Genomic DNA, 26,579 nt, shown 5'->3' with positions numbered 1-26,579 from the left:
TTTGTTACTGTTGTTGGGGGCGTTGTATATTTTTTATGAAATCTAGAATAAGTAAATCTACAGTAACTGGATCAAAAGTTTCTTAGGGTTATGGCAAAGGAGATGGAGGGGAAATGGGAAGCTAATGAGTACAAGAAACAAGAACATGTTCTGAAATTGATGTGGTGATTGCGCACTTTTAAAAAATCTTCAAACCATTGAGCTGCATGTTTAGTATGTGACTTATAGATCAATTAATCTGTGAAAATTCTTTTTGAACTCAAATCTCAATGACTTAAGGGGATAAATATTGATTTTGCCATCACATCTTGGGCTAAGGCAGGTTGGCAGGGGAGGGAGGGGAAAGCATCCTGTTCCGTAGAGTCATTTCAGAACCCAGGATTCCTCTGCCTTGCAAGTCTGTCATCTTCTAGTGCTCAGTATCCCTCAGCTGGGGGCTCCGTATCCAGCCAGCAGGGGAGTGAGTAAAAGCATGGAGGGTCATGGAAGCCAGCCTGCATCCCGGCGATTGACTAGAACTCAGTCAAATGGACCCACCCAACTGTGAGAGGCTGGGAAGTATAATTTAGCTCTGTGACCTGGAACGGAAAGACATGAGTTTTTTGACCACCTAAGATTAACTCGACCCTACTTCCCTTTTCTCTTGCTGCCTAACGTGGGTCTGTAGTTTGGTCCTAAGATAATCCACCTGTGGCGTCGGGTGTCTCATTGATCGCTCAGGCTAAGCTGACTGATCTAGTGGCTAGGCACATATCCACTGGCCCCTGTTTTATTCCACTTGCTTTTCTCTGGAAGAGGAGCTTTACCTACAGAGCAGGACTTGCTACCTTCAAGGCTAAACCACAAGAAAGACAGACCTTACTTGAATCACTGTATTCTGAAAATGGAGTTTTGAATGGAATAGTTGTTGGCACTTGAATGTGCATATGTAGGAAGTGGGATAACTTTCCTTCTATGTGGTAAATTACATCTATTTTATTGGGATTAGCTTTAAATGATTGTTAGTGTCTACTAAGCTGTTCCTCTTTGGGAAAGAAAAGGAAATCCTAGGGCTTCAAGATAACTAAAGCCTTAGAGATTTCAGTTTAAATGACAATGGAATAGTCTCAGCAAGCTCGGTAAGGGAAGTTTAACCAGTTACTACTCAATCACTTTCTTTTCACGGCAACTCCACGTGTGTCCAAATACAACTGTGCTCTAATGGGCTTGCAGTGACTGACTTTTCTGAAGTGATCGCCAGGGCTTCCAAGGCACCAGTGCTGTTCCTAGAGCTGTCAGTGGATTATGACTCACAGAGACCTTACTGTCAACAGAATGAAACACTACCCATCCTGTGCCATCGTCACAAGCATTGTGGTTGAGTGCATTGTGGCAGCTACTGAGTCAGCCCATCTCCTTGACTCTCTTTTCAGTGACCTTCTACTTGACCAACTTGGATGTCCCTTTCCAGACGCTGGTCGCTGCTAATAACATGTCTAAACTCCGGGAGACGAAGTCTCACCATTCACCCTTCTAAGGAGCATTCTCACTGGGCTTCTTCCAGGACTGAGTTGTTTGTTCTTCTGGTAGTATGTGGTCTTTTCAATACTCTTCATCAACTCCCTAATTAAAGGCAATACTGAGTGAACTCAAACTTCCAACCTATTGATTTGCAGTCAACCGCAGTAACCATTTTTGTCACCTAGAGACTGCCAGTGATGTTTCTTTGGCACAAATGTGAATCACCTGGTCCTAGAGAGATTCATTTCTCCCCTTGGCTGTGTCCCAAAATTTAGAGCCAAAATAAAGAATTCTCTATTCAAGTTGGTTCTTGATCAAGTGCTCTGAAGGCAGGGGAGTCAAAAGAAGAAGAAAGGAGCTGGTAAGTGCAAGGACTGTCTGACATGTATGGGAGCTGTTGGCCTGGATACTTAAATATTTCGTGCATCCCTCAGCCGAGAATAGTAAAATATAGGTTGGCAGTTTATTGGGATTGCAAGTATTTCACAGGGGAAATTTCTATCTGTGGACATTTTGGACCCATCAAATATGGTTCTGTATTCTTTTGCTTTAGACTCATGTACCCCAAGAGGAATATAGAAAATGAAGTACTGCTCGCCTATTGATTACAGTACAGGCTTCATCTGCCACGAAAAGGCCAGCACTGCAGAGAAAGCCTCGTCTCCATGGCAACAAAGACCTCCACTTTTAACTTGGCATCACATGAGAAGGAAGCGATTTTTTTCTCTGTAGTCTTTTTTTTATATGTGTATAAGAAATGGGTTCATATATAAGAGTATAAAATGTTGAGAAAAAAATCCCAGCCCAATCCAGATCAAGTCCATAAGTCCGGTATTAGCCCATATGTCTGATGCCAATCTATAAAGTCCTCTTCAGATTCATGAAACACAGCAGTGACAGGAGGCTCACAGGCCAATGGGTTGGAAATATTTGTAAGCATCTCAGCGCTGACAGGGGTCTCCTCGTGGCTGCTCCAGCACCCAGGGCTGCATCTGGGTAGGTTCATGTGGCTTCTCCTTAGGGATGCCTCCACAGGAGTCAGCCTTGTCAGTCGGGAGTCTCCGTAGCCTTAAAGATCGCAATTTTGTGACCACGGGAGTGGCCTTTGGCAGCAGGATAGGTCATGGCTCTGGACCAAGGGGCTAATGTCCAGGCCTTCTAGGCTACAATATGTTCATCCCTGGTGCTGTTGGCATGCGGGCATAAAGGCTGTAACACATTCCATAGCCAGAGGTGTCCAGCATTGTTAGACTTCCATCGGCGATGTGGAAAGGTAGAACTGGTATTGCAGTTAAACAGTGGCTTCCATTACAAAGAAGAAAAATTAAGTAGCCCTAAAATGCCAGTCTACTTCATTTTTTCTGGTCATAAACTATACTCATGTGGCATAAAATTTGCCATTTTCGGGGCACAATTCAGAGACAGTACTGACACTCACAATGTTGCGCGGCCATCACGGCTCCCTGTTTGCACACAGCGATGTTGTGTATCGTACCGGAACTCACAGACTCGACGACACGCCCGTAGATTTACTTAGACTCAGTGACACCTGACAAGTTATCGAGACCATTTTTTTAGCTATGTGCTTTTGGTCCCATGCGTTATTAACAAGGACAGCTTTGCCCCCATGGGGGTGGGGGGGTGAGGAATTGTTTTTCAAATCAAAGAGTAGATATTCTCTAAGGTTAATGTTCCTAATGCATCTACCAAAATAGAACTCTTCAAACAACAGTGTGTGATATTAACTGGCAGGAGTATTCGCTATTTAATATATAACAAATGTCACCTGTAATTTAGGGCACGACTTAAAGTTACAATACTACAAATCCAATCTTCACATACACTTGATCCTTACTTACTTGGCCTGAGTTTAAGTCAACCAGTAACAATAACCCTTCATATAAGACTAAATCGCATTATTCTCCTGGAATGTTAATAAAGTTTGGAATGCAAAGACATCCCCGTCTGTATATACAATGTACTACTTTGTGAATAATCTTCTATCTTTCCTCATAATGAATTTATTTCCTTCCATTTCGCCACAGAACCTGCCTCTACCCACCAGTTTCTTTTCCTTTTCTATCTTTGTTTTTTCAGGGGTCAGTTTTCCGTGTTGCAAAAACGGAAGAGGTGGCAGTCTGCTGCTCTAAGCTATTTACAGCTTGGAAACAGAATTGATTTGATGGCAATGGTTGTTGCTGTTGTTACTTTAAAATATGTGGCCGGTGTGTGTAGTTGTTGAGGTTCGAGTAAACTGTTAAGGAGCTCTGCTGTTGACTTAAAGGTCGGGGGTTTGAGTCCACTGGCGGGTGACATCTGGAACCAGCAGCATGGAAAGTGCTGTGGCCTCCGTTCTACCCGGACACTCACAAGTTCACCATGCGGCCACGTTGCTCCGATGGCCAATGGCTAGTTCTGTGGGTGAGGGTGGTAGACTCAGGAGGAGTGACAGCAGGACAGGATTGTGAAGGCAGTGAGACGCAAAGAAACATCTTTAAATTGTCCGAGGGGAGCAGGAGGCCGTTTTCTGAAGAGGATTTACTACTGGAGTGGAAATGGGCGACAGGAAGCACAAGTGCGAGCGCCCGTGCCCAGGGAGGGATCCGGACGAGGAAGAATGTGCTCGGAAGCTATAAAGGATGTGATCGGATTACGCTGAGGAAATGTTCTAGATGTGAAACCAGTGAGAGTTAAAGTCGTTGGACTGCTTTGCTTTTCTGGGTCTCACAAATTTTCTTCTGTTACTCTCTTAGTGGAAAATATGGGGGGGGGGGCATCACAAAGTTAGTGGAAAATGGAATTTAAAGGTAATAGAATTATTTCCATGACCATTTTCAAAGCCCCCTCTTATTGAGTTTCTTCTCTGACAGGCTTCTGCCTGACACAGGTTCTGGCTTGGGCAGTTTTTGCTGTATTAGACCAAAAGGAGCCTGTGTGGGCTTTTGAGCAGGTTGTTTACACTGGGTGTGTGTGCACATGCGTGTGTAGAGACAGAGAGAGAGAGAGACTGGTTTCAGAAAAAGAAGTTTAGCTAGATGCTTTTTCAGGAACGTGTAAGTGAAGTCTTTGCTTTGTCTAGGACATTCCTGCACTCAGAGACAAGATTCTAGAAAGGGTTTTGAGCGGATCTTTCCAAAGTACTCCATCATTTCTCATGACAAAGGGAACAGGAGTGTGCATTTAATCTCTGGTACAGGTGGCTGGAGAAGAAGCAAAATTTTACCTTTAAATCAAAGATGAAAAGGCTTTTGAACATAGTTGCTTACTTCTCAGTGGGAAAACAAAAATTAAAACCAAAGAGAAAAGATGCTCCTTTGGGCCACTCTCTAAAGGACCAAAAACAACATAAATCTTCAGAGATACTTCAGTGAGTGCAAAGGACTTGCTAGGAGCTTGTGTGTTGCTGCTGATGGGGGAAGAGGGTAGGGTTCAAGGCTAACTTTAAAGGAATCCGGCACATGCTCATATTTTATCGAGAAGGGAGCAGCATGGTTTGACGCCCTAAGTCCTTTCTGGCCCTGCTTGCACTTTCTTAGCGTCCCAGGGACTACAAGGCTGCTGGTGCCACGCCGTGAGTGGATGTGACTTCCGAGAACAGCAGCCCATGTAGCGTGTTGCTCTGCGCACAGTCATTGCGTGACCGATGTCTGTGAACCGCGGGTACTTTCATCGACATGTCAGCAGAGTGCCTGGTTGAATACTACCTCAAAGGAACTCAGTGGCATAGTGAGTTATGCATTCAGGTACTACTGAAAGATCAGCAGTTCGAAACCACCAGCCAATTATCAGGAGAAAGATGAGGCTTTCTACTCCTGTAAAGATTTATAGCCTCAGAAACCCACTGGGGCAATTCTACCTTGTCCTGTAGCAGCGGTTCTCAGCCTGTCACAGGGGTCACCCGATTCATCACAGTGGCAAAATTACAGTGATGAAGTAGCAACGGAAATCATTTTGTGGCTGGGGGAGGGGGGTCACCACAATATGAGGAACTGTATGAAAGATCGTGGCATATAGGGTCACTCACTGTGAGTCAGAATCGACTTGATGGGAGTGGGCTTGGTTTGCTTTGGTGTGTGCAGGTCTGTTTCTCTGGTCACTGATCATTATGGGCTGGTTTGTGTTTCCCTTAAAGGCGTGTTCAAATCCTAACCTCTGGTACCGAAGAATGTGACCTAATTTGGAATTTGCCTTTTTGCAGAGGGCATTCTGGGTTAGAGTGGGCCTGCGTCCAATCTGACTGATGTCCTTATAAGAAAGGAAGAGGAGACACAGAGGGACAGACACAGAAGGTAGATGGCCATGTGAAGACGGAGGCAGAGTTATGCTGCCACAAGCCAAAGATGGCGTGGGGCTCCCAAAACTGGAAAAGAGGATGAAGGATCCGAGCCTGTGGGCACCCTGGGTGTGTCCCTCAGGCCCCCACGACTGTGAGACAATAGCTAACTACTGTTTTAAGCCGCCCAGTTTGTGGTATTCTGTTACGGCAGCCCTAGGAAACCAACAGGGATGGACTAAAATAAGGAGACGGGCTTCTTCCACCGCGCCTAATGCAGCCAACTATCAAATACAGTTTATTGTCAAACTGGCTAAATCCTAGTAGTAACTAGAATCTTTCCTATTTATAAAATACGTCATTAGCAGGTTTGATGAAACAGCAGTGCTTAGGAATATTAATTCTTAAATCATCACACTTCTACTTAATTTAACCTCGCCTCTTTTCCCATGAATTGGTAATACAAGTAATTTCACTGGACACTTTGTCGAAACCCTGGCTTTCTGGAAGCATGTTTTGCCAGTCCTGCTGCGGGCAGTTTGCGGCACTTATTAATCATCGTTTTCCAAATTGCCTCTCTTCTCTAGTGACCAAACTGATTCCAAATCGAGAAGCAAGTTGTCTTTTTGGCAGCGTTTTTAAAGTCAATTTCCTGAATGCTGGAAGTTGTAAAAATCAATAATGAAAAGCTCATGATGTTTTTCTAAGTGTAAAATTCTACAGTGCCTGTTTTCTTTCCTTGTTTCTCCTCCCAACCAGCTGAGAGGCTAAATTTCCTGTCTCCCAGTTTCCCAGTATGCACTGGCCAGAAAACCAACCTCATTTGGGGGTGAAACAAAACATTGGTTGATGATCAGTTTTCTCTTTGCCACAGAAGAGCTTTTCTTTAGCGAAGGGTTTTAGATTTAGATTGTCCATTCAGATCTGTAAGGTTATAAATTCAGTCTCATGAAATGGTATCATCTTGAATCCTATTCAGCATAACCAAAATCACAAGTACAAGTGCAAAGACGTACTTGGATGTGACGTGTTAGTCACCGTGTACACTGGACGTGGCAGTAACGTGCAGTTTCTGATACTTGGTGTGTGTGTGTGTGTGTGTGTGTGTGTGTGTCTTTGTGTCTCCAATGATAACAAAATGACAGACAACTATTTAAAATCTATTCTACATAGATTATCTATTATCTAGGAAGAAAAAATTTGCCCCAACCATCCCCTGAATTTTCCCATACTTGACCTATTTAGTACTGTTTGCAGTGCATGGAAGCGTAAGGAGAGCATTCATAAGAAGAGCAGAAGACATGCATTATGACTCTTCATAATACGTGGAGTTTTTAAGCGATACAGAGGAACCTTGGTAACACTGGGGGGGGAGAGGAAGGGGTACTGCATACTGGAAGGCCAGTGGTTCAAACCCAGCGGCCACTCCTTACAAGAAAGATAAGGCTGCCTGCTCCTCTGAAGATTTGGAACCTACAACTCGGAATCTGCTTTGACACACCCAAAGGTGGTCATGAGTCAGAATCAACTCAGAGGCGCCTGGTCCTGGCTAAAATTTATAAGGTATTTCCGTACGTCTTATCTAACTGAATACTTTCCAGGAGCAGTTCCTGAAGGATGGCACCTTTTCCATTGTTATCAACAAACCAAGGCTCACAAAACAGAATTAATCCGTGTCAGTCCATTTCAACACAGAACTGAGACAAGATCTATGATTACCCACCCTTATATTCTGTTCTTTTTTACATTTATTGCTTTTCTCACCCAAACACTCCTCTTTGATATCCTACCCACCATTCGGAGGTTCAGCTCGGTCCCCATCTTCTTCACAATAATTCCCCAATCATCTTATTCTTCCTATTCTCAACGTAAACAGCCTGACTCGTTGTCATCGAGTCGATTCTGACCCGTGGTGCCCCTGTAGAACAGGGTACACTACCCCTGTGGGTTTCTGAGACTGTAACTCTTAAGGGGAGTAGGAAGTCTTGTCTTACTCCCGAGGAGCAGCTGGTGGTTTTGAACTGTTGACCTTGAGTTTAGCAGCCCAAAGCATAAGCACTGCACCACCAGAATGGTACGTTGTATTTTTGTTGTGGTTATTAGTCTACGTTGTTTTGTTCTCCTTACTCTCCATGCCACTGCCACTCCTAGATAGCAAGCTCATTGAACGGTGGGTCACTGGGAGGTGTTGTTAGCATTTATGGGTAGGAGACGCTTAGGAAGCACAAGAGTGAGTGAGGAAATGCCTGAATGTGAACAAATGGATGAGCGACATTCTCTGGTATGGAGCTCTGCCCTGACCACTGATCTAACTAAGGATCTTTTCTTTAGAGTAGCCAGTATGGGGGGAAGGAGCTCATACCGAGGAGGAGGAACAGGCAAGGTATGGGGTGAGTCATGCTGGACTGGGCCTCCTCTAACTTTGGTTTCTCTTTAGGATACTTTTTTTTTTTTTTTAAAGTTCTCTCTTTCCCCAGCGTCCAGGCTACATCCCCCTGAGCTACAAAGTGGGAGGGCGCTCAGAAGAAGAAAGCTGTCCCGAGAATCGATAAACAACATCTAGCCCAACAGCAACTGGTGAATCATTTATGAAGACCGTATACAAACACGACCAGGGGACAAGCACTCATCAATAGTCTGGGGAAAGGAACAAAGGGCCTATCTTGTTTGTTTGTTTGTTTTCATTGAAGCTAAATGGCTCTCAGGGAATCATCTCATCTTGCAAGAAGGTTTTTCCGCCCCAGGATTTTCTTTGGTAGGCTGCCAACCCAAATGGCAAGGGGCAGCCTCAAGACGGTGCCCCGTACGAGGCAAACACAGGGCCTGGTACTTATTGGGCACTGGGAAATATCTGTCAAAGGAACCAGAAAGCAGGTACAGCGAAACCAGGAGTCCAGACCTTTTCTGCCTTTGCGTCTGCAGACACTGGTGTCTCTACCTTCCTTCCACAAGGCACTTCTCCTGGGTGGGAAAACGCACACCTGTGCTCACCTCGAATCTGACACCCAGTCCCTCCTGCCACAGCTGCTGCTGCCACTGCCACAGTGGGGTGAAGGGACTCAGAGAGAGTCCAGCCACAGGAGCATCCCTGCCCATCTGCTCACATCCACGTCACTTTCCAGGGTCAGAAGTAGGACATAGCCTTTCTGCCTTACACACGCACCGTGGGTTTTCTTTTTCCCCATACATGCATCCACCCCTACCCCACCCCCAGCTTCTGAAACAGGGTCACATGTACCTGTTGAATTTAAATTAGCTACAGCTCAGGATTTAGGCCCCCAGCTTCACCCGCCATTGCTTTTAAGTATTCAGCAGACTCGTGGTGAATGGCTGCTGGGCTTCACGGTGCACTGTATAGAAGATTTCCATCACTGCAGAAAATTCTGTCCAGCAGCATTGCCCTCATCAATGTCGCAGGTCACTCATACATTCACCTAACCAATAATAATTAACCCCAATAGGTATCTGGCCCATACTAAGCACTGGGGGTATAGACGTGGACAGAACAGATAAAGTCCCCGTCTTCCCAGAACTTGCATGTTAATTAACACAGGCTGCATCCATATGGCAGTGTGTATTATCAATAGCTGGAAGAGGAGGGAGGGAAGTGTCAGAAAACAGATGGGCAATTGTTTCTAAAAGTCATACATCATCCCCGGCCATATTTCTTTGAGATGTAACTCAGTTTTGTTCGGCAATTAACCCTCTGGATTTTAGACCTCTGGATCGGGCTGCTTCGCAAATCAGAAATGGCTTACATGTTTGATTTGCCTTTAAACAGTGGCTGTCACCATTCAGTCTTTTGGGTTCTGGGCAAGAGGTTCATTTGAAAGTACTTGTTTTAGGATTGAATGGTTTAATGCCTGTGTTTAGAATGTTGATTCGATCGAAGGTCTAAGCTGCGATGCTGTATTACAGCAGAGGCGAAAATACCTTTCAGTCATTTGGTTGGTTTTCACCCCAAAGCCCATTCTCTGTGCCCACCTCCATTTAAAGGGGTACTCACACAGTGTTAGCATCATTAATTAGCCTGTGCAGTGGGCTAAACTAGTCGTTAAAATTCAAGTACACCATCCTAATGTTCTCAACATTAGGCACTGCACAGCAATGCCAACCCCAACTCTCTGTGTGGCCTACTTACTGTAAGCGTGGTCCCCACTGGTATATGGTATTGTATAGTTTGGAGATCAGAACAATGGTGAGGTGGTACAGAGCCAGGCTGTGTTTGGTTCTGTTCTACACACGGTTGCTGTGACCCAGAAATGACTCACTGGCACCTCACGACAACAACAGTGGAGAGTCACCTGGGAGATTGCTCTTTCTGTCCTCTCTCCTCACTGGGGGGTAGGGCTCTCTTTCCCTAGCGTCCAGGCTACATCCTCCTGAGCTCCAAAGTGGAGTCATCTGGGACCGTCTCTCCAGGAGGCTGGGCATTGGTATGCTTCTGGAGGTCCCCCATGTTCCTCTCGTATAGTCAGTGTCAAGAGCAACTAGATGAGAGTGTTGGTTTCCAAGCCTGGCTCATCAAGAAAGCCATTGTGGGACCATTTGATATTATGTATTATGAAATCCATTCCAGAACCTATGAATTCAAAGTCCTGAGATAAAGACTTAGGAATCGATTTTTAAAATAGATTGTGACTATCAGCTAGTTTGGAGACCCACTAGTAACTTTATTTATTTCTTTTAAAACTTTCCATTTAAAAAGCAAGGCAGAAATAGCTAAACTCAAATGTACATAGATTTAGTCATGGTATAGATAGATAGATGGATCGATCTGTGTGTATGTACATACACACACATGAGGGTACCCCCCAAAAACCCCAGAATTTTTATTCAAAGATATATGTTTAAGTTGTTTTTTTTTTTGTTTTTTTTTTTTACAAAACAACCTTATTACCTTCACCGTACTCTCCATTACACTTAATACATTTGTCGAATCTCCGATTCCGTTCTTGGAGACATATTTCAAACTCATCTATTTAGATGGCTGACAGCACTGCCCTCGTTCTGTTTTGTTTTTTTTCCTTCACCTCTTCTACATTGTCAAATTGCTGTCCTTTCCTGCCCCTCTTCATTCACAGAAGCAAAAAGAAGTCACAAAGAGTGAGGTCAGGTGATCCAGCTGCGTGGGGCAAGAGAGAGATGCTGTTTTTGCACGCACACAAAAAAATGGCACATTGAGATGAAATGCATGAGCAGGTACATTGTCATGGTGGCTAAACCAGTCCCCCGTCTGCTACAAACCATGCCTTTTTTGTCGCACTTTTTTTTTTAACACAATCTTTTCAGAACCTCTAAAGAGAAAGCTCGATTAACAGTTTGACCTTGTGGAATGAACTCCAAATGCACCATGACTCAACATTTTCATCTATTTGAAAAGTTGACGGACAGAACAAGGTTTGTCACTGATCGACATTTCACCTTCTTGGAAATAAGAAAACTACTCAAACACTTGAGTTCTTCCCATAATGCTCTCCTTGTAAACTGTGTTAAACATCCCAACAGTTTCTGTGGCATTTTCCCCAAGCAAGAAACAAAATTTTACAGCTGCAGGCTGTTCTTTTAAGTTGACCTTCACCAAAAAAAGAGGTTTGAGTAAAACTGCTTTTAAGAAAAAAATTCACTGTGACCAGAAAGAACCTTCCCAGGCAATGCCAATGGGTGCACTAACTCAAAGTGAGTTATTTGATGCTTGCCTAGTGGGAAAATAAATGCATACTGTTAAATGAACTTTTAAAAATCTGCCCACCCCATAGATGTGTGTGTGTATTATTTTCATGGTCAAATGTATAATTTTATTCGCAGTCCTGGAAGCAAGACATAATAATGAGAAATACTTTCAATACCAGCAGCATACTGTGGAAATGAGCTCACCAACACTGGTCTAACTAGTAACTCTGAGCCAAACTCTTCATGTTTGTGTTTTATATTGGCCGATCCCACCCTTTTGTGTGTGTGTGTGTGTGTGTCATTATCTTTCTCTTTTCAACTGTAATTCTGCAAACTGTTTTCCTGTGGAATTGCTTTACATAAATTATGTATTTTGAAAGGCTAATGTAGACCAGAAATTAAAATTGCCTTTAGCTAAAGAATTAATGTCATCTTCAAGGAAGAAACTAATCTGCAGGACTGACAGTCAGCATGAGCCACAACTTCATCTCTCCTGAGACCGGAAGAGCTAGATGGTGCCCAGGTGCCACTGCCAACTATGTAATCAGCAACCCAATAAATGAGATTAAATTAGAGGGAAAAAAGTGATTTCTCTGATTAAGTGAGAGGAAAGCAAATACGGGACAGAACCTCAAATTCTGAAACATATTCAGATATTCTGGGCTAGTTAAGACTAGAGGATTCCCCAAGTCGACTTCCCCGAGACGCTCTTTACACAGTGAACTCAAACAAATCCCTGACATTACCTTTTAGCTAAATAACAGATTGGCTCTCAAACTAACGACTACTGTGCTCCTTAAAAAAAAATCATCTATATGAAACCAAATGACCTACAACTTCTTAACCAAAGATGAGAAAATAAGGGACCAGGGACACTAGATTATTGCAAACTCAACAACCCGATAGAATTTTGGGGAATGCTCTTGCATTGTGAAGAATGTGTCACTGAGCAATTTGTATAGAAATTACTGAATGGGTAACTGAACTGTGTCATAAACCTTCATGGAAACATCATAACATATCATTAAAAATTAATGAAGTCTGCATGTGCATTTCAGATGAGTCAGAGGAGCTAATGAGGGAGAACAGGACAAAGCAGAGTGTGAGTTCTGAGGTAAAAAGTAAGATGTAACAACGACTACACTCTTGTGTGGTAGCACACTGGCTAATCGTGGGGCTGCTGACTCTTTGAACCCCACGGTCATAAAGACCTAGGGAGCGCTCTTGTGATGACGACTCAGCATGGGAGACCCTATGGGGCAGTTCCACTCTGACCTACAGAGCTGGCGCCATCTCCACCACATGCAGCAAGAGCATGACTGTGAACACTTCCGTGCCCTGTAATGCATCGCCTCTTCAAAGCATGCACCCTGCGTTTCAGTGTTTTTTGCAAAAAGCTTTGCCCATTTCGGTTGCTTTCTTCCTCCGCTTTCTACTCTCAGAACCTGGCATATCTAGGGAGACGAATGCTTGCTGCCCAAAGGAAAGAGAAACGCACACTTTTTTCAGGCCCCCAAATTCAATTTTTTAAGATGTGTTGCAGGCATTGCAAAGAGGGGGAGGAAAGACAGATGAATTTGTTGTAGACAGGAAAAGACATCTTTCTCCTAAGTAGTGCAGCCAAAATGACAGAGCACCCCCCTTAGCATTGGGCATCTCTACAGTATCATTCAGTTCCCTGACCTCCATGTTCCATCTTCAGCACCAAAGCCATACAGAGGGGAGTGTGCGTTGTATTCTTCATCTCTCATAAACACCTCCCTGACTCCCCAGACGAGATAAATGATCTTGATGCACTTTAATGCTGGAAGAAGGAACTCCTTGTTACTCGAATAAGCTTCAAGCACCTGGTGCTGTTTTTACCCACTTGCTGACTTCAATAGCTGTGGACAGCAGAATTCCCCGCCCTAATAAATGCAAATAAACGCCGCTAGTCTCGGGAAGCACTCAGGCAGATACCGCCCAGCCTTGCAGCGGAAGCTGCATTAATTGATTGCCTTTTGGAAGGCTTTTCCTGATCAGAGAAGGAACAATTTTGGTCCTTTCCTTTGAAATACAGCATCTCATGGATCTGACCATCTTTCATTTTTCAGTGAGGGAAATATGAAAGAGAAAGAGGAAAGGGTCTCCACGGGAGGGGTTTTAATCCATTAAAGTTTACTGAGTGGGAGCAGATGGAGCACCAGCAGATGAAGCTCTTTAAAAGAAAGAAAGCAAAGGACAGGCTTGGGCTGATTTCTCTGAGGGTAGGGGAACATTCACAAAAGTCACCGGCCACTGGGAAACTCATGTAAGGATGGATAGAAAGAAAGAACACGGATTCAGCGCAAAGCACAACCCAGTGCCATCAAGGTGAGGATGACTCATCGTGACCTTGTAGGACAGGGTTTCCAAGACTACACATCTTTACTGAAACAGACAGCATCAGCTCTCTTCCTTGGTGTGGTGGATGGGTTTGAACCGATGACCTTATAACTTCAGTGAGTGGCACATGGGCTTCACGTGGAGACAGGGATTCATAAATATGGAGACAGATAATCATAAAATTGCCAAATCCCTCTGGAAAAGACAACTGTCGTAACCATGGAGCCATTTAAGCTTTATCTCATGCAAACAGTGAAAGTAGTTTTAAATGGATGGGGGTCATGGAAACTACTTAATAGCCTGACACAGGCAGATCGCAGAAAGGGTGTGATTTCTCTCACTTGTGTTGACACTACTGGGTGGTTAATGCTTCCTGTTTCTTCGCTTTCCTTAGCAGCCTCTTTGTAACTAAACTGCAGGGAACCTGTGTTTGTTTTAAGCAGCAAAATCGCTCTGGTGGGAGAGGGGTTAAATTTCTGGTGAGTGCCCAGCTGCTAACCCCAAGGTTGGTGTTTCAGACGCATGCAACGTCTGGCTCCACAGAAGCAAGACTGGGAGGGTTTTTATTGAAGGTATGAAAGAGCCGGTATTGATTAGAAGAGTGATTTCCTTTGATGGTGTTCTGTGGGAATTTTATACTGTCTGTGACGGCAGGGGTGTTCTCTTTCAGGTTTCACAGGGTGGCCATGGGCTACAGGGGTGTTCGGTGGCTCAGAAGTATTGGAACTATGGGAGCGAACGGCTCCTGTAAATGTGACAGCCTAGGAAACACATTGGGCAGCTCTCCTCTGTGACATGGGGCTCCCCAAGCATCACCACTGGGCTCAGCAGCACCCAGGAACCCCCCCTCTCAATAAAGTGCGTGTGAACCCCCCAAGAAGTATATTACGGGCCTCTTCAACCTTGGGAATAGCCACTGGAGCCTTGGTGGTGAGGTGGTCACTCACGAGGCTGGTAGCCACAAAGCCAGCCAGCCACACTCCATGGAAGAGGCCCACTCTCAGGAGTGCAGAGGGGTCGTCCTCCCTGCGTGCGTAACAACAGCAACAGCAACAGACGCCTGTTGAAACCACCAGCTTCTCCGTCCAAGAAGCAGGAGGCTTTCTACTCCCGTAAAGACTTAGTCTCTTTAGTTAGTCTCTAGCCTGTCCTGTGGAGTTGGAAGTAATTCGATGGCAGTGAATTTGAGGGTTTTATTGATGCACCTTTTTGCTTGCCTACGAACTACCCATTGGGGGAAACCTGGGTATACCTCAATAACATGAAGTAGTGTGTAAGTGTTTTCTGGGGAGTTTGGGGAAGCTATGAAATAGCCAGTATTGATTTGAAAAGTGATTTCGTTTTATGTGTGTTCGGCAGGAGTCTTACATTGTTTTGTGACTGCAGGGGTTTCTTCTTCCAGGTTTAAAATCCTGACTTTGGGAGACGGGATATTGGATGGCTCAGAACTCCTGGAGGTTTATATTGAGACTTTAGGCACCGAGGATGGCAGGGGGCCAAGGACTCTGTGGAGCTTTTATATGGCAGGGAGACCTCAAGAGTCAGTAACTGATGAAAACACCAAAGTAATGGCCGCTGCCCATGGGTCACTCTGTACCCTGAGCTTGTAGGCATCCTCCAGCCTGCTGAGCTGGTATAGTCTGAGGCCTTTTAATGACGAGAGCTGGCTGTTTATACGCATGCGTAGTAGGAGCGTGTGTTTGTGTCTGGGTGTGGGCGTGTGAAAGGAATTCATACAGATACTTCAAATTCAAGCCTTCAGGATTTTTGCTTTCATTTTCTTGGTCCAAAAATTAGAGTAACACCAACATAATTCTTCTTTTGCTTTATAGCACAAAACATGAACAATAGTATATAAATAATAGTAATAGCACTACTATCAATAATAAGATTACTGCAGTGTTTAAGTGGTATGTGTGCGTTGCAGGGCTTTATATCCATTATATATACCCAGTTGCAGTATTTTTTACTTTGTATTTTTAAATGTAATGAAGTATTGATCTTTTTCCTTAATATACCTTCAAATTTTGCTTTAAAATTACTTCAAGTACTTCCTTCCTGAATAGTTCTGGGTACATACGTTACGATTCTATTTGTTTTATATCCCTTTTGCTTATTAAAATTTTGACACTTCTATTTTCTAATCCTCTGAAATATTTATGTGGTTTCAAGTCTAATTTGGCAAAAGAAGAAAATGTTAAGGAAGCTGAGCTCTTCTCTCCCCCTCCCTCTGTTCTCTCTATAGGGAACTATTTCAAATATATTTGTGGCTTACCTTTCTGTTTTTCATTGCTATAAGCAGTATGTGTATATTTATTTATACCATTCTTGTCTTTACTGAGGTAAATAGTAGCTTGCTTTAATATACATTTCTCCTTGTTTGTTTTTTCACACATAATAGTATATGTCAGAGACTACTTCATAGTAAAATATTGAGATGAAATTTATTCTTTCTCATAGCTGCATAATATTCTTTTGTGTGAAGTTCCTTATTACAGATCATTTGGGTTATTACAGACTTTATGAAACACTATTTGCTTGACTAGCTATACACACACAGAGAGAGAGAGTTTTACTTGGGTATATCATTGAAACAGACATCTGAAAATTAGATTCTGAACTAAGACCACATAGAACAAGCACACGGGCCTGTGTGATCCAATGACTGTACATAATATAATCGAATCTGAAGAAGGGAACAGTGTCAGCATTTACATTGTGAACACCAGATTACAGAAGACTATGGATGGCGGGAGGCGCAAAATCCATTTGTAGGGCTCACACATGGATGAAGCCTGCGGGGATCCCCTCCGGCCACGTCAAGGGAGGTGACTAGCCTTCTTATCACACCCAGAGCACTGTAGAGACAGCGATCATAGCTATAATTAGGGCACAATGTAATATTTTGTTTGATTTTCCCTTTGACCCATTTAAAAGTTCAGTTAAAAGAAGAAAAAGGGTGAAGGGGAAATACATGGGGCTATGCCTCAGTGGACCCACTCTGAGTATAGACCAGGGATGTGCGTAGACTTGTTATCGAGCAGAATGTGTTGGAAAACAGATTACAGCAGATAGGTAAAAATTTAATACCTCATCACTTGATCTCTCTTTTGACTCATTTAAAAGTTCTAGTTGTTGATATTTTCTGCTTTCTTTTTTATTGAAGTTTTAAAAAATCATTTTATTGGGGGCTCAAACAACTCTTATCACAATCCATATATCCATCCATTGTGTTAGGCATATTTGTACATTCATTGCCTTCGTCATTCTCAAAACACTTGCTTTCTACTTGAGCCCTTGGTATCAGCTCCTCATTTTTTTCCCTTCCCTCCCCGTTCCCTCTTCCCTCATGAATCCTTGATAATTTATAAATTATTATTTTGTCATATCTTACACTATCCGACGTCTCCCTTTACCCACTTTTCTGTTGTCCATCCCCCAGGGAGGAGGTTATATGTAGATTTTTATTGAGATTTTTCTCTGTTTTTTTGTTGTTGTTGTTAGTGTTTTTGTTTGTTGTTTTTGTATGTTTTCCAGTATATAAAACCCAGGGTGGGTCTATCTATAAAGATAGTAACCATGGCAGGCTGGGGGGAAATGGAGAACTAATAACCAGGACTACATGAAAGAAGAAAATGTCCTAAAGCCGATTGTGGTGATGTTTGATATGACTGGACTGTCAAATTGTATGATATGTGTGTATTATCTCCCAATAAAACTATTTTTTAAAATGAGATTCTGGGGTCAAGAAATGGATATGTTTAATATACTTTCTTCTGCAGAGGTATTATCATTTTGCAAAATGGCAACCTCATTGCAAGTTACATCATGGAAATCATAGCGCTGACTGAGGATGACTGAGGACTGACAGGGCTTATTGCACCAATATCATTATGTAAGGTTGCTAGGTGCGAACTGCTTCAGCATCACTAACAGAGACATTATCAATAAGATCCGAAAGTGTCTACTTAGCCACAGCCTCATCAATGGAGGAGTTTGGAAAATTTTGTCAATCTGACAGGTGACAGTTACAGTTTGAATTGTTTTCATTTAGTGTGAGTTCAAGTATCTTTTCACACAACTGAATTTCTTTTCTGGGAATTATCTATGTTGATCTGCAACTCATTTTTATCTAGGGCTGTTGGACTTTATCCCTTCTGTTTTTAAAAGTGCTCTGTAGTTTAAGAATATTGAGTTGTTACCTATCATACGTTAAACGATTTTTCCAGCTTCTCATTTCAATTTTTAGTTGGCTACAGTATTTTTATTATGCATTTTTTAAATGTAATGGAATATTGATCATTTTCCTTAATGATTCAGGGTTAGCAAAATATCTCTATCACAAGGTAATGGAATTTACCCATATTTTCATCTAGTACACATATGCTTTATTTTTTTATTTTTTGCATTTAGATGCCTAAGTTCTTAGGAATTTATGATAATGTTTCATATTTCAGGAGAAACCACTTTTATCTTTTCCCCTACTGCTCTCCCATTACCTCACCAACATTTATTTAAAAATCCACCTCCCCTGCCCCCAACTGATTTGATATACTGCCTTTTTCCTATCCTAAATTCTCCCTCATGACTACATGGTTCTGTGTCTGTATTCTATTCCGTTTCATTCGTTACCTTGGTATATTTTTCATATACCAATACCAAGTTAGTTTCATTGTAGAGGCTTAAGAGTGTGTGTTTTTGCATGAGTAACGCTCCACAGTTACCACCTCACGGTTCTTTCTATTTTGACCCTGGTTTGGTTTTCGGGGCTAGGGGAGTGGTCCCTGGCTATTCTTTATTTGTCCTCAATGAACTTGTCCTCTCAAGGCAGTTTGCAGTGCCAACGACCAGTGCTTTTCCTTTGGCTCGTGGTTGCCTTTGTGCTCTGAACATTCCTAGTTGGAACTTGCTCGGGAAGGACCTGTGTGCTTCCTGGCTCCATGGAACTGATAGAGCAGCCTCCTTTGGGGCCCGATGGCAGCAGTACCCTCCTAGGCGCTCTCTCCGTAGCCCAGGTCCATGTTACACGTACCTTCTGAGCTTAGCCGAGGCTGATGCTCTGGGAGGGTCTCTCATAGTTTAAACCCAAAGGTTGGCAGGCTCTGCCAGAAAAACCTGGCATTTCTGCACCCCGAAAGGAAGATTCTAGAAAAGAGAACCTCATTGAGCATTTCTAGTCCACCACTTGGGGTCGCTCTGAGTCCAAACTCACTCAGCAGCCAGCACCTAACAGCACAGCCACTGTCTCTGCTCGTTTGCTCAGTTGCTTTCACCCTATGCCCCCGTCATCCTCCTCTGCCTCAAAGTGGGGAGCTGTGAAACTGCCTTCAGATTTCATCCTAGAAATTAGTTGTCATCCTTGGAGCTCCTGTATTACCCCCGAGGGGTCCGATGGATACGACGGATGACTTCTGCTATGTGGTTAAAAAGCGGCGTTTGCTGGAATCTAATTGTGCCTCTGTCTGTCCATGGCAGCACGATTGACCCAAGAGACTCAACCAAGAAACTGTCATTAGAACAGGAAGTGAGTGCAGTTAAGTCACAAAATGAATATACAAAACTCAGTCATTTTCATATAAAGGCAATTAGAAAATATAATGGGAAAAATTCCATGACAGTGGCAGAAATACATACACAGAACGTGCTTGGCAAGAGCATAGAGCTCAAACGGCGTGAGAACACTGCGAAGGTCTGCAGAGGGATCTTAATAAAGATTGTAATTAATATTATTTTTAAACAGTCTGATTGGCACTTAATCCACATATCATACAATTCAGAAGTTCACTCATATCCCAAAGAGTTGTATTCTCATGACTACACTCAATTTTAGGCCATTCCTTCTTGTGCCCATTGTTATTAGCCTCCCATTGGGACATCCCTGGGTCACTTTCCCCACATGGTCCCAAGGCTCCCAGGTATATGAATTCACTCGTTTCTTGGCTAGTTGAATAAACAGACTCTATTTCATATACTGAGGGAGGCTCAGTGGGGCAGTGGTCCAGCCCTCAGCTGCTAACCCGAATGCAGGCTATGGAAACCCCCAGCCGCCCCTGGGAGAAAGGTGAAGGAGTCTGCGCTCATAAAAATTACCCAATTCAAACCAAACCCACTGGTATCGAGTCCAGTCCTGCCCATAGCAACCCTATATAGAGCTTCTGAGCCTGTGGGTCTTGATGCAAGCCCGTCGCCTCAGCTTTCTCTCACGGAGGGAGTGCCTGTGGGTTTGAACCACCGACCTTGTGGTTACCAGGCCAGCATCTATCCAAACGGCATCACAAGGATTCCTTTCCCATAAAAATTACAGCCTTTGAAGCTCACAGAGTCTATTGTAATATGTCCTATGGGTTTATTAGGAGGTGCAATAAACTCAGTGGCAATGGGGTAGGCCTTGTATTGTGAGAAACATCGCCTCTCAAAAAATCTCCTGACAATTCCCAGCCTTGATTGAGGGGCTTGTGTGCCCCTTGATGGAGATGAACTACAGCTGCTGCTTTGTGTTCTGTTCTTTGACCCCTCACCCATTTATCCATTTCTTTGCAGGGCTCCTCAAACTTTTTAAACAGGGGCCGGTTCACTGTCCCTCAGACCCGTTGGAGGGCTGGACTATAGTTTTAAAAAATCAAAACTATGAACAAATTCCTATGAACACGGCACATATCTTATTTTGAAGTAAAAAAAACAAACAGGGCAAAAACACCTGGCGGGCTGGCTAAATGTCCTCAGCGGGCCGCATGTGGCCCGCGGGCCATAGTTTGAGGACGCCTGAAAAGTTTATGGAGAGTGGCCCTGTCTCGAGAGCACTGGGCGGCTAATCAAAGTCAGCAGTTCAAACTCACCAGCCTCGTCAAGGAAGAACATCGAACTGCCTGCTCCCGTGAGGATCGGCAGTCTCAAAGACCCTGTAAACTGAGTCGCCGTGAGACGGAGCCCACTTTATGGCAGTCGGGTTTGGGGTGAGAGACCACGTTCTAAGCAGTCCTATTGGTGCTCACTAACCCATGCGATGTCTCCTGCCACTGCTGCCTCTGTTTCCGTACCATCTTTGGCCTGGGACTGTGTCCCTCACCTTCCCTGCCCTTGACAAGTGTCACTACTGCAAGGCCATGTTATATAAGACCTTTTCTGGGGTCTGGGAACGTGGGTGTTGTGGGGATGTGGATGCATGGAGTAAATAGAAGCAGCGTCCAACAATAAGCAATGAACATTTCATGTTCTGCTGCCATGAGTCAATGCTGACTCACAGCGATCCCCTGTGAGTTCCTGAGACTGTACTTGTTTATGGGAATAAAAAGTCTTTCTCCTGCGGAGCTGCTAGTGGTTTTAAACTGCAGATCACAACCCAGCGCATGACCACTAACACCAAAAGGGATCCTAGACAAAGCTCTCGCGCATCCCGTATTACAGACATCTTACAAGTTCTGGGTCCACCCCCTCAGAAAAGTCCCACTTTGTCCTTAGGTTTCATCTGCTGCCATTTTTTTGGAATTGCCTCTTGCTGTCTTGTCTATCGTCTGCTCAGCCTCTTTAATTCTTGATTTAACCTCTCTGCCTAGTCTTTGAAAACGCAAGCCTCCTGTTATTAATTATTAATAATGCCTGAACCTTGAAAGCCTTTTGTTAAGTGACAGCAATGGGCACAAAAGGCCACATACTGTATGATTTGTTTATACCCATGTTTCCCATAGGGGGATACCACCCCCGGGGGCACTAGAAAGGTGTGGGCAGGGGGAGGGGTCGGGGATGAGGTGGGCTGCACACGCAGATACCTACACTTCATCCTGGATTATGGGCAACAGTCCTAACATTTTTAATTGTCAGCGGGACAGCTGGGTAATTTTTTTTTCTGAAAAGACAGCAGTAGGCCAAAATAAGTATGGAAACCTGTGGCTTATTAAATGTCCAGAATAGACTAGTTATCTGGAAACCAAAAAGGGATTGGTGGTTGGCGCAGGCTGAGGGCAAGGGAAATTGGGGCATGCCTGCTAATGAGTAGGGAATTCTTTTTTGGGGGGGAGGGATGAAAATATTCTGTAATTAGATAATGGTTGAATGACTTGGTGAGTATATTGAAAAACTACTGAATTGTATTCTCTAAAGGGGCAAATTGTATGTCACATGAATTGTGTCTCAAATACAATTTTTCTCTAAAAAAGATAAACCCGTCCCACTGAGTTTTCAAGAGAGGGAAGAGTGATTAAAGATGAACTAAAAGTTTTTAAAGTACGACAGGGAAAATGCAAAGTAAAGCAATGAGATGAACTATTTGCCTATGTACTCACCGAAAAGGGAAAGAAAAGGTCTATTTCTATCACTAGTAAGAGTGTAGGCTAATCAGATGCTGGGGATGATGACGGGTGCTATATTTTAGAAGACATAATTGTGTCCTTGCATTAATTTTCTGGAATTGTATCTTAATGAAACACTGTGTATTATTCAAAATATCCATAACGCAGAAAGACGTTTCTGCTCTTATAAAAACTAGGGTCAATAGAATGCATACAAGGGGGTTTCAAAAAGTTTCTGAAAAATAGAATTAAAAGATAGTGGAATTCTACAATGAACTTTATAAAGCCTCTTAATATTTATGGCACGAAAGAGACCAAGAGAAGCCCGCACTGAAGGCAGGAGCTACACTCTACGGTGTGGACAATAACAGCATCCTACACTGAAATAACAGATAGTTAGCAGTTTCTTATCTTGTCCTCACACTATTCCATTTAGAGGTATATTTTATAGTCAGAGGAAATAGCAAAAGGTATTTGAAAGAATAAAAAGGTAAGTGTGAGGAAATGTGTTTTGTCTTTGGTGAGGGCTGCGGGGAGATGAGACGGGAAACCTCCCATTGCTCCCTGGGGGTCAAGGATACAGAAGCAAGGGAGAGCTCCCTCAGAAGCCCTGAGCTGGACTCTTTTGCTCTCCAGCCGCCCATCAGAATTTCCTGCAGTAGACAATGTCAGCATTTGACCAATTGATTGATAATTTTATAGCATAGGCCGTTGTACAGTAAACTGTGTATCCGTTCCAAGATTTTTCCTCTTCAAAAGCCAATGTTTTTAAGTTTTACCATATATGTCATGCTGATTAGAGTTTCCTGGACATAACAATTTTTCCCCCAATTTCCCAGACAGAATCATGAATAAACTGGAGGACAAGCAGGACCAGATGATACCATGAAGAGAGGTTTACAGGCCCTCTATTGCCAACTGTTAAGTAAGTCAGTACCTCATTTCCTCTTTCCTGGAGTGTATGTGTCAATCTTGGTTTTCCCCCATGTGCCACAAATGTACACACTTTCAAGAGGATAACCAGAGCCTGCTCACTGAGGAAGGATAGTGCATCCCCCGTGCTTCCCAATCAGAGTACTCAGAGTACCAAGCTTGAAGTCAGCCTGTTGCCTTGGGCACTGGTTGTAATATTACTCAGTTGCAATATTGATTACAATAATTCTAAATGGACATGCGAAGCCTATTTCATTCAAGAATGAATGTCAGGAGATTGATTGTCCTTGATTTTGTGATTGTAAGAAAGGCTGATCTTATGTAGGTTCCTCGTGGAGAAGGGATAGAGATCGTGTTTGTGGATTTTGCCAGCTGGAACCTGTTCGCGTTTATGTGGATATACAGCCAATGCTCGGAAAGTTGTGTGTAGTGTTGCATGGTTCCTAAATTTTGAGTGCTGAGGAATGTGATTGACATGTTAAGTATGTTTCCTTCAAGAGTGACTGTCAATAATGACCCATAGCGCTACCAGGGCAGCACCGGCGACACAGTGCAAGAATTGTGCCTGGTCTTACCCCACCAGAGCGTAACACGAAGGCAGCACAACAGAGCAGCAAGGGGAGCAAAGCAACAAAGTGCCTGAGGAATTCTGAAAATAGATATCGGACTCGGGGGGCAGAGCACGGCAATGCATCAGACCCGGTCAGAAAACATTCAAAGTGGTCAGCAGACAGGCCTAGAAAAATTCATAGGCTATTTTTATCTTAGTTCAGTTTTGGGTTTTTGTTTGTTTGTTTTCATGACTATCTATTTGAGATAGGCAGAATAAACAATCTAGAGGAGAAAACAACAGGACTAATCAGGAGGCCAGGAGAAAGGAGGAGGTTGGGGAAAGGAAATGGGGAGCCAACAAGCCCATGAACCAGGGAGCAATAAGAGATCTAAAATCGATGGCAAGAAGAGCATATATTCAACCTTCATTTGGCTCTCAGTAATTCCTCCTGGCTCCATTGCACTTGATCAAACCCCACCAGGTATTCATACCCTCCTCTCAACACACAGAATCCGGGACAGATTAACCCCTCAGGACCAATACTGAGAGTAGCAATAATACCATGAGGGTAGGGGGAAGGTGGGGGCAGAAAGGGGGAGTAAGGGATACTGATCGCAATGATTGACCTTCAAACAACAGAAATGTGGGTGAAAGGGGACAGCAGAAGCTGTAAAATATTAAAATTAAAGTAATTTATAAATTATCAAGGGTTCACGAGGCGGGGAGGAGCGAGGGAGAGGAAAACAGAGGAGCTGATAGCAAGGACTCAAATAGAAAAAAATATTTTGGAGATGATGATGGCAACCTAGGTACAAATGTGTTTGATAAACTTGTTCTGTGGATTGTTATAAGATCTGTAAGAGGCCCCAATAAAATGATTTATCAAAACTTTTTTAAAAGATTGTCAAAAGAGAATGAGGGTAGGCAAAAGGTGTTATATTATGACCTTCTGTGTGTTGATCGTGTGTTTTTGGATGGCGCCACACAAAGCATGAGTTGCCTTCAGTGGCTGTTGCCTTTGGGAGTAGAATTGTTCCTGGATAAATCCAGACACTGATGCCAGTTGGCACATTTGATGTTCAAACTGATCCACTTGGGACAAGGACATTGCGCTGGCATTGTGGCACCCTGGGTCAAACCAAAGACACGGTGTTGGGGAAATTGGGAGTGCTTGTCTTGTTCTCTTTCTTTTTAAATCATATTATTGGGGCTCAGACAGCTTTTATCACTATCCATACATACACCCATTGTGTGAGCACATTTGGGCATATGTTGCCATCATCATGTTCAAAACATTCACTTTCTACTTGAGCCCTTGGTATCAGCTCATTTCCCCCACTCCCCCACCCTCCCTCCGTCATGAACCCTGGATCATTTATAAAATTTTATTCCATGTATTACACTGACCACTGTCTCCCTTCACCCAGTTTTCTATCGTCTGTCCACCTGGAAGGATGTTACATGTAGATCATTGTGATCATTTCCCCCACCCTGCCACCCAACCTTCTCTTTCTCCTCCTGGTATGGCTACTCTCATTATTGGTCCTGAGGGGTTTGTCTGCTCTGGATTGTCTGTGTTTCCAGCTCTGATCTGTACCAGTGGCTTGTCTTGTTCTGGCTGATGTAATTCCCATACAAATGATACAGCCACGGACCCCAGGCAGCAGTCCTACTCTGTAGCATATGGGATTGTCTTGGGTTGAGAATCCCACTGAAGGACCCCGAACAACAGCATCTTCCCTGAGCTGATTGGCTCATTGTTAACTTTCATGTCGACAATGAAACAGAAAAAGATTGACATGTCAATCACCCACCAGTCTTTAGAATTTAGAGATTCAGGTTATGTTGCACCCTCTGTGCCTGGCACATTATCTATAGTCAGCATTCAAGCTTATGATTTAATTGGTTAATTTCTTCAGCTGAATTCTCCCTGAACACAGATCACATCAGCCTGATTTCAGCCTGGTGGGAAGTTTGCAAAAATTGTGGGACTCTCTCTTGCTCTTTCTCCATGTGTTCCACCTGACTGTTTTTTTTCATGTTTTCGTTTGTTCTTATCATTTTGGGGGGAGCGCTTATAGATATCATAATAGTCCATAGTTCAATCACATCAAGCAGTGTTGTACAATTGCTACCACAGTTTCAAAACATTTTCTTTCTTTTTGAACTCCTTGATATCAGCTCCCCTTTATCCCCTCCCTTCTCTATCCTCCCCTCCAAGAATCCTTGTTTGTTTGTTTATGCTGCATCTTACACCATCCAGTGTAGCCATTCGCATACAATTCTGTCGTTAGCTCCCCTTGAGTGGGGTTATACAGTCACTAGTGATATCAGCTCCCCCTTCCCATTCCCTTCCCTTACTTCCCATTCCCTCAGGGAACCATGATACCCGCTACTGTTTCTGAAGGGTTATCTGTCTTGGCTTTCGTGTATGGCATGATCTTAATTATACAAATGAACATGTGCAAGTCTAACATAATGAGGTAAAACAAATAAAAAGCCTAATAGTAGGGCGAGGAAATACTAAAGACCCAGAGAATAGTTATGCATTTCATCAGTGCTATAGTGCACCCTGGATTGATCATCCCTTCCGTGTGGCCCTTCTGAAAGGGCCTGTGTACTTATCTTGAAGGTGAATATTGGGTCAGTGTTGTTTTTAGTGATAAGCTTGTTTGTTAGAGAAAAGGCTTAGCAGATTGAAAAGGCAATGTCATAAACAGATAATGATGAACTCTACCTTCGTGGGAGAGCAGAGGTGGAGGAAAGCTCTAGAGTGGGCACATTTGAAGGACACATAGGATTGCGTTCCCCTTGCTCAGGGAGTGGGGGCAGGCTTTGCAGGTAGGACACAGGGAAAGAGGTTGAGCTTAGTTGCTTTGAGGCAGAAGAATTATATGTTAGTTCATGGACCCTGGTTGTGTACCCCAAGTTTTCATACTATTACAAGGCCATATATTAATTGAAAGACATCAGGTAAGGTCTTCTAACTTCAGAAACA

At 43.5% G+C, this 26,579-nt stretch overlaps 1 protein-coding gene across 5 annotated transcripts in view; it reads left to right on the top strand.

The window, feature by feature from the left end:
* Nucleotides 1–26,579, top strand: part of TMEM108 (transmembrane protein 108) — a 360,974-nt gene that overhangs the window by 169,187 nt on the left and 165,208 nt on the right. For 4 of the 5 annotated variants that reach the window (XM_075546920.1, XM_075546917.1, XM_075546919.1 and 1 more), the window contains one exon: nt 22,935–23,020. In XM_075546920.1, coding sequence (XP_075403035.1) covers nt 22,981–23,020 — 40 coding nt within the window. In that variant the 5' untranslated portion in view covers nt 22,935–22,980. The remainder of the gene's footprint in view (nt 1–22,934; nt 23,021–26,579) is intronic. The other variant, XM_075546918.1, reaches the window with a different exon arrangement.

Source organism: Tenrec ecaudatus, chromosome 4 (assembly GCF_050624435.1).
Source record: "Tenrec ecaudatus isolate mTenEca1 chromosome 4, mTenEca1.hap1, whole genome shotgun sequence".
Lineage (NCBI taxonomy): Eukaryota > Metazoa > Chordata > Mammalia > Afrosoricida > Tenrecidae > Tenrec > Tenrec ecaudatus.
Note: the sequence above shows the minus strand (reverse complement) of the source record. Positions and strands in the feature narration are given on the sequence as shown.